This window comes from Pteropus vampyrus, unplaced genomic scaffold (assembly GCF_000151845.1).
Source record: "Pteropus vampyrus isolate Shadow unplaced genomic scaffold, Pvam_2.0 Scaffold166, whole genome shotgun sequence".
In the NCBI taxonomy this organism is placed as follows: Eukaryota; Metazoa; Chordata; class Mammalia; order Chiroptera; family Pteropodidae; genus Pteropus; species Pteropus vampyrus.
The window spans coordinates 2928268-2939747 of record NW_011888947.1 but is presented as its reverse complement, the minus strand read 5'-3'; the positions used below and the strand labels follow the sequence as shown (position 1 = coordinate 2939747).

Genomic DNA, 11480 nt, shown 5'->3' with positions numbered 1-11480 from the left:
AGAAACAGACAATCATTGCACAATGTAGTGGCATCATAAAGGCAAGGGACGCATCTGAGCCCAGGGAATATGCATTTACACTGGGCCTTGACAGATATATACGAGTCCTCCAGGAAAGCAAAATGGATGAGGACAGAGCACGAAGACTGTCCACGAGTCTTAAGGAAGGGGGAGGGCAGAGCAGCACAGTGCAGGGGGAAAGCTGGGAGCTTCAGACACAGATCTGGGTTCAAAGTTCAGTTTTTCCACTTATTGTACCATCTCAAGTGAGCGACTTTTGACTCTCCAAGGAAACCATAAGTAAAATGGGGATAATTCCTACTTACAGTTGTCACTGTACTCACTCCAGCCACATCCCTCACAGATGAGAAAAAGTAGATGAGTTAATACATGCAAAGCACCTACACAGTGCCTGGCATTTGGGCATCCACGAGGTCAGAATCTTATGTGTTGAGGATATGCATGGCAGGGTGGGTAGGTGGTGAGCATCTGCTGGAAAAATTTCCTGAGGTATAACTGAAATCAACCTCCGGAAGAAGATGCAGCCAAGTGATTGAAAAAAGAGGCTGACAACTTCAGAATTAAATCAAAGAGTTTATTAAGGGAACTTATGGATAACTTGGGCAGCAGCAAGATGGCAGATCTCCGCACCCAAAAGGGGATGGGGGCCTAATATTTATACATATTATACATATAGCCTCCAGGAACACAGGTGGCTTGATCCAGTGGCATGGACTTGTTAAGAGCTGCACATTCCAAAGCCCACCCATCCTGGGATGACCTAGAAGTCACTGAGAGCAACTTGCTTCTTGAGATGGTGTTGGTCACACCAAGCACTTGAGACCATTTTGCCTAATAGCACCCTGTCATAAAGGGCATCCATGTAATCTCTAAACATTTGGACCTTATGGCAAAAAATACAAAAGGTTCTTAAGGGGAGAGGGGTTGATGCAATCTGATGTGAAGTTTAGAAAGCCACCTCTGGCCTGGACTGCAAGTTCACTGGAGTCGGGGAAAGGGCCCAACTCAGCTTTCGGCAACTTGGCACACAGTAGGTGTTCACCAAATGTCCTGGAGAAGGAAATACCATAATCAAAGGTGGGGCCCTAGGAAACACCCACACTTATGGGGCAGGAAGAGAAAAGAGAACCAAGAGAAGGAAGTGAGAACAAGAGATGAGAGAAATAGAGGGAGAACTAAGGAACCATTGCAAGGCAGAAGCAGAGGGAAGGGTATATTTTCAGTAAGTAGAGGTCACTGACAAATGCTTCAGGGAGGTCAAGTGGAGTAAAGACAAAGAAATGGTCACCAGATTTGGCAGCCAGAATAACCAAAGACCTATGCATGGGATTCCATGCTCTGGGTGTGGGGGGACACCAGAATGTAATGAGGTGAAGAAGGGAGGGGGGACACCAGAATGTAATGAGGGGAGCAGGTAGACATAATATCTACACGATCCATAAGCAACACTTTCAAAGAGTTTACATTAACTCCTAAGGATTTTCAAGGGGCAAAAATTCAATTCAATTCAACTAGTTGAACACTAGTTGAACAAAGGACACTCTACTTACCAGGAAGACGAACATCTAGCAACCTTCCCCATGCGAGATGTGGCCACAAACTCAAAAGCAAGCACAAATATCACCTATAGACAATCTGAAAAAGAGCTGTCACAAAACCCATGAGCTTATGACACAAGCCATGTGATGCAGCTCAGGACCTCCCAGCAATAGGTATGTGAGAAAAGGATATTGAGACTGAATGTTGCAGAAAACTATGAAAGCAGTGGCTCAATCGCCCTTTAGGGTGCCACTTAAAAATCATAACCCAACATTGTTTCTTAAACAAAGCCAGTGCTCAGCCAATGTTTATTGAGTGTATAACTGACACACTGTTTAGCACTTCACAATGTCCAAAGCACTGATTTAAAGCTTCCTTTTGACTTCATATCCTTTTAGACCCATTAGACAATCTCTCTCCTTCCCTTCTCACTCAAATTTCTGAAATCCACGTGTATGTACAACTGTGGCGGGGTGGGAGCGGGGGACCCAAGGCAGAACAGCATGATACATAGTCTGCCAATTGTACATGTGTTGTACTGCTACACACACAGTGCCACAGACAGCAAGTGTATTTGTCTCTTGCATTCCATCACCCTTCTTTGGTTATGGCAAAGATTCTCAACTTGACTACAAACTCTAGTTAGACTCTTGACCACAAACTCTAGTCAGAGCTCTTTCTCAACTAGGTCTCAACTTGTGGACTTGTGTGTTCATCTCTCCATTATCTGATTTTAGCAACAATCCTGCTAAGTCAGTTTAGCCAGAATCCCCCATATTCCATATCTGATCACCCTTGAAATATGAGCATGTTCCTCATCCTCCACCATCCTCCTGGGGTGATGTATGAGCACCCCAGCCTGCCTTCAGCAAGAATATTGTTAGGTTGGTTTGGCCAGAATCCCCCTCACCCCTGATGCTTCCTCTTGGTAATTTTCCATCCACTCACCCTCAACCTGCTCTGTGACTATAAATTCCCACTTTGGCTTGTTGTACTCAGAGTTGAGACCAATTTTTCTTCCCTATTTTGCAATGGTCTCTATACTTATCACAACAGTCCCCTGAATAAAGTCTGTTTTACCATTCTTTAACAAATGTCAGAATAAATAATTTTTTCTTTAACAGTAAACATGCCCCCATCTTCCTTAGGAACGAACCCACTGCCACTCTCAGTACCTGGTCAGGCTGACCCCATCCTAGAGGGGCATCGCTCAAGCCTATGTTAATGTACTTTGTCATTCTTCTTGAGATAGAATAGACCAGAGGAGGCAGCTGTGAGAGGATGCATGGTTAAGTATGGCCTCTTTCAATCCCTTTCTTAAACATCTATGCCAAGTGTTCGAGCAACCTCTTCCAACATAACTTTCATGATGAGGGGGTCTCACTACCTCCAGTGACAGCCCATTCTAACTTGAGGACAGTTCTTCCTCATATGGACCCAAAATCTACCCCTGAAACTTCTACTGTTTGGTGCTCTTCTATTACAGGGAGTTGGGATGGGGGTAGCAACACTGAAGAAGTTCACATCTTCCACATAACAGCCGCTCAAACATCTGAGGACAACACACATGTCCCCCTGAGGTGTCACTCCTCCAGGTTAAATATGCCCAATTTCCTTATCAGTTCTCACATGAGAGGTTTTGAATTCCTTGCCCAACCTGGATTCTCCTCTATTATCCTGTTCACAGCTGCCTACCCTTGGGAAATGATTGGAAAAAAACCCAAACAAACAAACAAAAAAAACTCACTCAAGCTGGCTTAAGAAAAAATTTCAATTGGCTCAAAAAAATTCAAATGGCTAGATCCAAGAATTTAAGCCATGTCATCTGGTCACCGCTCTCTATCTTTGGCTCTGTTCCTGAGTTCTCAGACAGCTTTCTCTCCAAACGGTAGATGGGTCCTATAAGCTCCAAGCCTTCGTTATGCTTACAGGTCTTAAACCCAGAGAAAGATAAAGGGATTCTTTCCCAACAACTCCACCCAAAGTCTCAGGAATGAATCTGATTGGCTTGACTTCAGCTTCCTGGGCCCAACCCTCAACCAATCAGTTAACAGAGAAGATGACCTACTCTGATTGGCCAGGTCTGGGTCAAGAGCCCTCCCAGTGGGAAGGGGAAGAATCATCCATGCTGGAACTACATTGGCTGAGCAGGATTATTATAAAATAGGAAGAAGGAGACATTCTCCCAAAGGATGGAATGCTGGACAGACAAAAACGTTGGAAACCACATCTCTCTGTGAGTAGTGTTTTGAGCTGAACACTCCGGGCTCACCAGAGCATCATGGGAATATCATCTGCACCCAGACTATCATCCAGCCAACATCACAGGGCATCTACCCCAAATCAAGCTTCATGTTGACACTGCCCTCCATGAATGTACCTTTTCTGGTAACCTACCCACACATCAAGTTTATTTCAACCTCTCCACTAATGTGCAACACCTAAGAAGGTGCTACATTAACAATAGCCACATTTATTGAGCACTGACCCTATACCAGGCACTGCCCTACAAGCTTTATATGTGTCATGTCAGTTTATCTTCACAACCTGGGCATTACGTGTAACCATTATCACCAACTTACAGATGAAGAAACAGAGAATCTGGGAGACTTGCCCACGGTCACACAGCACACCAGGGTGTCTCAGTGGAGCAAGACACCCTGGCTCTACCATCAATACTCATAACTGATCGGCTCTAAAATCAGCACCAATAAAAAACTAGATTCATTCCCAGATGCCTGGATTCTTTCCAAAATAAAACTACTTACAACAGAGTACCTTGGGGTCCATCAATAAAGGAATGGTTAAACAATGTTACATTTATATGAGAGAACATTATGTAGCCACTTTAAAGGTTGGGCAATGACAATAAAACATCAGCTTCATGAGGACATGGGCCTTCCCTGCTTCTGTGTTTATCTTCAGTGCCTAGTACAGTATCCTGCAGAGTAACCAACTCGTGTCCATTGAAGGAAGAAAGGAAGGAAGGAAAGAAGGAGGGAAGGAAAGAAAGAGGGAAGGAAGGAAAGAAGGAAGGAAGGAAGGAAGGAAGGAAGGAAGGAAGGAAGGAAGGAAGGAAGGAAGGAAGGAAGGAAGGAAGGAAGGAAGGAAGGAAGGAAGGAAGGAAGGAAGGAAGGAAGGAAGGAAGGAGGGAAGGGAGGGAGGGAGAGAGGGACGGGGGAAGAAGGGAAGGAAGGAAAGAAATGAGAGGGGAAGAGAAGAAAGACGGGGAGGGGACGGAGGACAAATGAATGAACAAATTTCTGCATGGTAACCGAACTATATCTGGTTTGTATTCTCTTCTTTTTTCTTAGTCTTGGTTTCTGAATATTCTACAAGGAACATGTTTTACTTGTAAGGTGCAAAAGCAGAATGTGATTTCATAGATGGCCCAAGCCAATGCCTTGTCACATATAGGTGATCTATGAGCCCTGTATGCTTTGATCAGAGAGAGATCATGTGTCCAGTTAGTCTGGCAAATGGTTCCTTTCGTGCTGTCTTTGCCAGCTGAGCCCCAGCTCCTCCTGACTCGCAATGGCTCTGTCAGGGGAACCAGAGACCCTACAGCGCAGCTCAGTACCCATTTCCTCTCCGTCGCCTCTTCACCTTCCCACCTTTCTGGTGCTCTCACACCACATTCTCTACTTTCACATTAATTAAATTCTACCAATGAGATTACAGCGATGCTAATTAACATTTATGGAGCACTTGACTATATCCTAGGTACCAAAGACTTGCTTCCTTTCTCCTCCTAATGACCACATTATACCAGAAGGATGACCAAGGATGACCATGTGGGTGCTCCAGGTCACATGACTGGCAAGTATTGAAACCCAGGCCATCTGATGCGGCCCAAATCTTTAACCAGTGCGCTAACCAACTCTTACCACATTCTGAGCAGCTATGGCATGTGGACCTGGGCCGAAGTCTACTGCATGCCCACACTGGGCCCGATGCTCACTGCATGCCAGCTTAGGGTCGAGGAGTGCCTACTGTGAGCTAACCCAGGGTTAAGCCTCGACAGTGTGCTGAGGTGGGGCATACACTGAAGGCTTCAGAACAGACAACGCAATGTCATAAGCACTATAAGAGGAAAAATAATGATATAAAGGGACAATAACAACAGTCAATGTGTATCAAGGGCCGGTGCTCTCATTTTAGAGGTAATATTTTAGTTACCCTCAGAGATAGGCATTGTCAGGATCCCCATTTTACAGACCAGAAAACTGAAGAGTAGAGGAAGGAATGTCCTTGCCCAAGGCCACACAATAAGAGAGGGGCAGAGCTGGGATGCGAATTTAGAGCTTTTCTGATTCCAAAGTATCCTGACTGTTCAAATAAAGAAGGGATCGAACTAGGCTGAATATCAGATGGGTTGAGATAAGGAAGATGAATCCTCTTGGAGGCAATATCCAAAGTCAAGGGCCCGAAGGCTGGGAGTGTTACACAGTGTCAGGCTACAGGTGTACAGAGAAGGGTTTGGGAAGCTATTGGGCAGGAGACGTGGGTGGAGACAAGTTGAATGGAATGCCAATCAGATGGCCTATGCTTAATTCAGTGGGCAGAGGGGAGTCCTGGAAGGTTAATGAACAGAAGAGTGACGTGATTAGAGAGGTGTTTTAGAAAGTTACTCGAAAGATGCGGGGAGAATGGATATAAGATGAGAAAGAGCAAAGGCTGGAAAACTGTTGCAATAAAGGAGTCATGGGTCAGAGGCAATGGACCTGTTTTTTAGTTTGCCCCTCTCAGGAAGTAGCACACACCCAACCCAACTCCCCAGCCCCGACTCTTCTTTTAGAGAGCCACCCTCCCCTGCTCCAGGGGTGGGCACTGATCCAGACTCAGTCAGCCAGAGTCCCGGGGATTGGTTCAGGATGGACACACAAACCCAGCCAGGCTGAGGATAGTCTGGAGACCCAAAATCATTGGCAGAAGGACTCTCTCTCTCCATTGGGATGGCTCTGCCTGTGGCCTGGAAGCAGAGAAAGCTGGTGGCCACGTGTATCACCACTCAATGAGAACCTGCCCTCCGGCCCGCCTGCCCACAAGAAGGGCGATAAAGGAGGAAGGCAGAGAGAGGCAGGAGATGGAAGAGATGGGGTTTGAACTTGGGCAGACTTACGTGTAGCTAGCTAGCACTTCTCTTGGACTTTCCAACCATGGAAGTTACAGACCGATTTTTTGCGTAAGCTGATCTGCATGGAGATTCTCTCACTGCACCTGAGAGATCTCTGACCACCTATATGGACTGAAGTATGGTGTAGAAGCAAGAGCAGAGATGGAGATGATGACGGACCGCTTAGTGCAGAAGGAGGGGCCAGATGAGTCCAAGGCCAGAAGAGCCAGTGCAGGGCCAGACAGGTCTCCAAATCCTGCCAGCAGAAAGGAGCAGGAAGATGATGGCCCAGCAACTTTCCAGTTCGGCGACCTTCCAGAAAATAGCTGCAGTGGACAAGGAGAGGCCAGGCCTGGGGGCTGGGAGAGATGACAGTGGGAGGCTGGACAGACAGATTCCATCCTGGAAAATGCTGGGCAAGAACAGGAGAAGGAAGATAGTAGCCAGAGAGGAGAGGGGAGGGGAAGGAAGGTGTTTCAGAGAGACAATGACCCAGGAGGGGCTGTCAGAGAAAGAGCCCAGGAGGAAATGCCCCACTCCTAACCCTGCAGCCCAGAGCAATGGAGACAGAGACCAGGTGCAGTTCCTGGTCTTCCAAGTCCTCTGTGCACCTTGTGAGATGTCTGGAAACAGGAAGCCTGTGCTAAAGGGGACCCTCAGGCCTGTCAGGACACCTGGCTGAAAATTAGGCCTACAAAGAGCCCTCCCTGCATCACACAAGTGGGCAAACATGTCTTTAATAAGCTGCAAACAATCCCACAAGCCCCAACCAGAACCTGCTGTACCACTAAAGAAGTCTCATGGCTGGGAGAGGAGAATCTAAAGCACTTCTTAGAGCTAAAAGGACAAGAACATGGGCCTTGGAGCCAGCCTGCCTGGGTTCGAGACCCCCCAGCTCTGCAATGTCCTAGCAGTGTGATCTTGGGCAAGACGTTTAACCGCTCTGGGCCTTGGTTTACTCATCTGTAGAAGGGAAACAATCTCAGTAACAGAGACAAAGCATGTCAAGTGCAGGGACAGACACATCAAAAGTTACTAGTTAGTGTTCCGATTTCTTTGTCATTAGGTTGTAAGGACACAGCAGTGGGAAGCAACAAGCTTTTCGGGGAGGAACAAGAGCAGACACAGCACCCATAACTCGCCTATACATTTGTCTAACAGATGGCTGGGGAAGGAAGGCAGACTTCCAGCCAAAGCAGACTGAGCTTTCAGATCCCACAGTCCATTCATAAGATCAACAAGCAGCAGGGAAAGCATTTTTAGTTCCCCGGCCAGGCATGCCCCACTCCCATCCCTGTCCTTGGAGGAAGGGTCAGAGTAAAAAACCGCAAAGCCCAAGGGAGGAAGGAAGTGTTCTCTGACCCAAGCAAGCCCTTCCAGTTTAGCAGGCCCAATGGCCAGAAGCATCTGTTCAGAATCTATTGACAGGATGCTCTTTCTTCCCTGGGTCACCTTCTCCTACTTGATGAAGAGAACAATAATAGCTTCAGAGGCAGAACCCAGTCTGATGGGGGCAGGGGGGGCGGAGTGATGGATGGCCAGGCAGCAGGAGGAAAGAAACTGGTAGTTTACTGTCCCCCAGTTCAGGGAATAGGAAAGCTGGCCTGAGAAACAAAGCCTCAGAGCCAGCAAGGCAAAAATCACTGCTGAATCTCCTATTTGTGCACCAAATCGGGAGAAAGTCAAGAGTTTATGCTTATTCCACTTGCAAAAGCATTTGCCACGGTGGCAGAAGAATAGCAGTGGTTGAGAGGGCTCCTGAGTCAGGGGTCTGGGTCCCAATCCTGACCCCACCAACTCTCCACCCTGTGCATCTTAGGAAATATGAGTTGTTATGGTACTTTACGAGTCTGATATTTTGAACCAATCTTTTACAAAAGCAATGAGTGAAAGTCTGGAGGCAGCTCTCAGAAAGACATTTTAGTTGGAAGAACATTAAAAAGAAAAAACCTAGTACCACCAGCCCGTAGCCGACACTTCATAAATATTCTGTGAATGAGATTAATTCAAAATGTCATTTGATTAAGAAAGTAGTTAGAAAAAGGAGCAGTCGCATGATCCTTAGCACAATTTTGTACTTTAGTTCACAAATGACCCTGTAGTTTGTACAGGCATTGTCCTGAGCATATGACACACAATGACTCACTTATCTTCACAACAACCCTCCAAGGTTACGGGTGAGGAAAACCAAGGCCCCCCAGAGGTAAAGTAACTTGCCCCAACCAAACAGCTAGAAAGTGACCACTCAGGGATTCAAACCCACTCTCCCAGGCTAGCTCAGAGCCCACGCCCTAACCTCCAGGCTGTGCTGCCTTTGTCTGAATATGTTTCCAAGCTAGAGACCAAGGGCTAGGAGGAAGCCCACTCTCCGATCTCAGCTTTAAAGGGACCTATTTACCAATGATGCCGGGCCTTTGACTTGATCGAGGGGTTTAGGGTTATGCACACTACCTGTTCTTTCCTTTTAATGGTTCATAATACACCAGGGAAGTGCACAAAGTTTATACATCTTAAGTATTTGCTTAATGATTTCTTACATGTGCACACACCTCTATAACCACCTCTAAGATCAAAATACAGGACATTTCCAACGCACCCTCCCCCAAGCCTTCCTTGTGCTCCCTCCCTGTCAGTGGCTCTCTATCCCAAAATGTGACCACTATTCTGACTTTACACAGCACAGATTACTGTTGCCTTTTCTACAGTTTCATATAAATGGAATGTGGGGTGTATTCTTTCATATCTGGCTCTATATTAATCAAATAAAAAACATATATCCAGCACACTGAAAATGATTGTGGTTGAAAGGAGGGTGCACCTGACAGTTCGTTTCTCTTGCTCCAGTATTTTTATTTTGGCTCACTGACCGATCAAAGGGGAAGGTGGGAGGGCTGAACACTGGAGTTTGGAACCGCAAGAGTTGGCTGTGGAAAAACCAGTGATCCGCAGGGGGCAAAGGGGCTGTCCCACCCGGAGAGGGTACTGCGGAGCAAGGAAGCTAGGCAGGCAGTCACCATTGGTTGCTCCAGATGTCCAGAAAGGAAGCTTTTTGAGGCTTTAAAATGCTCAAATCTTCCAGAGCCGGGGGCGCCCAGAGTGGCCACAGGCTCTTCCCAGTTTGGCCTCTGCCACTCCTCCCCCAGACTTTAACAATTTCTCAAAAGATCAGGAATTCCCCCAAAAGGTGCGTCTCATACCTGTGCACAGTTGGATGAAGTCCTGATATTCCGCTCCCTGCTCGCCGGGGACGATGGTGGAGCCCTCATATTTAAAAGTCACCCTTTGGATTGGGAGAAGAAAAAACAGACACACGTCAGCGTTGGTAGCTGCATGGTGCCGAGCTCCCAGCAGGACAATCTAAAAGATGCCCTGGCTCGAGAGAAGCCAGTGCTGGCTTTCCACGCTGTCCTGGGTTAGGGCTGAGGAAGACAGCACCGGATGACCCTTAATCCGTCCCGCCTGGAAGACGGCTCAGTGCACCAGGCCCCTCGCGAGCTTGGGGAGCGGGGCCTGGAGAGCAATAGAAAGTTCCTCACCAGATGACTGCCGAGCCGTCGTCGCGCACCAGGTTGTACGCCTCCCGGCAAGCCTCTTTGTCGATTTTAGTGGCCATTGCCGCGGGACCACAGCGGGGACACTCTGCCCAAGAGCACCGAGCACGCCCCGGGCCAGCCGCAGGGATCGGAGCGCGGCGGGGACGCGCCGAAGGCGGGCGAGCGAAAGCGGCGGGTGACTGCAGCGGCGAGAGCTACGCAGGGATGCGAGATCCGTGCTTCGAGCGCGGCGGCAGCTGCGAGTGCGTACTGAGCGCTCGCCTGGACCAAGGCCCCGTCGCCCCGCCCCCTGGGACGCCCCGCCCAGACCCCTTCCAGCCATTGGCCCCCCCAGGCCGCGGCCGCTCCGTCCCCGCTCATCATTAGTGGCCGAGCCGCGGGGGCGGGGTCTCTTTACTCGCAGGCGACCAATCTTAGCCCGGTGGGTTGCGCAACTCCGCAGTGAGGGCTAAAGGGGCTTTTTCCCCCTCCCTCTACCGCCTCTCTGTCTCTCCTCCTTCTTCCTCCTCCCTCCCCCTCTTCTTTCTCTCTTCTCCCTCCTCCCCTGCGCCTCTTCCCAACCCCCTTCTCGTCTCCCACTCCCCCAACTCCTCCCCCCATTTCTTCCTCCCCAACCCCTCTCTCACCTCTTTCTACCCCTTTTTTGCTCTTGCTCTCTCCTCCCCCCTCCTTGTTTCTTCTTCCTTATTCCCTACCCCTCCTCTACTCTCCCCTCCTTGCTCCACCCACTACTCTAACCCCTTCTCCCCCTACCTATTCCCTCCCTCTCCCCTTTCCACCCGCTTACCTCCCCTCCTCTTTCCTCCTTCTTTCACCTCAGTATCCCCACCCCCAACTCCTTCCTCCGTATTCCCTCTTTCTCAAGCTCTCTTCCTCCACCTCCTCCCTTCTCCCTTCCCTTCTTTCTTCCTCTTCCCTCCCCCACCTTGCATCTCCCTCCTCCTTAGTCCCCTTCCTTCCTTCTCCCCCCTCCCCAGGGCTGCAGAGCTCCCCAGATCCACAGGGGATCTCCAAGTGGCTGACTTAATGCATCAGACCAAAGGAGACTGCCCCCACCTCACCTCAGTGTTTGGCTCCGAGGTTTCTAGGTGGGGAGGAATTAGAAGGAATTAAGCATCTGAAACAGGAGGGGATACAAAGTGGACTGCTTCCAAAATGCTGGTGGGATCACTGTTTACTTTGTATTCTGGTTATTTGCATTCACATCTTATCTCTCCATTTGGGTTCCTCTGAGTGAAGAGCTGACTCAT

The 11480-nt window shown here is 48.5% G+C and overlaps 1 protein-coding gene across 1 annotated transcript in view; it reads right to left on the bottom strand.

Annotated features, from left to right (window-relative positions):
• The window catches only part of COTL1 (coactosin like F-actin binding protein 1), a 44555-nt gene extending 34068 nt beyond the window's left edge, over positions 1 to 10487 (bottom strand). The window contains exons 1-2 of the mRNA XM_011370281.2: positions 10213 to 10487; positions 9874 to 9956 (exon numbers count right to left, since the gene is read on the bottom strand). Coding sequence (XP_011368583.1) covers positions 9874 to 9956; positions 10213 to 10289 — 160 coding nt within the window. The 5' untranslated portion in view covers positions 10290 to 10487. The remainder of the gene's footprint in view (positions 1 to 9873; positions 9957 to 10212) is intronic.
• Between the last annotated feature and the right edge of the window lie 993 nt (positions 10488 to 11480).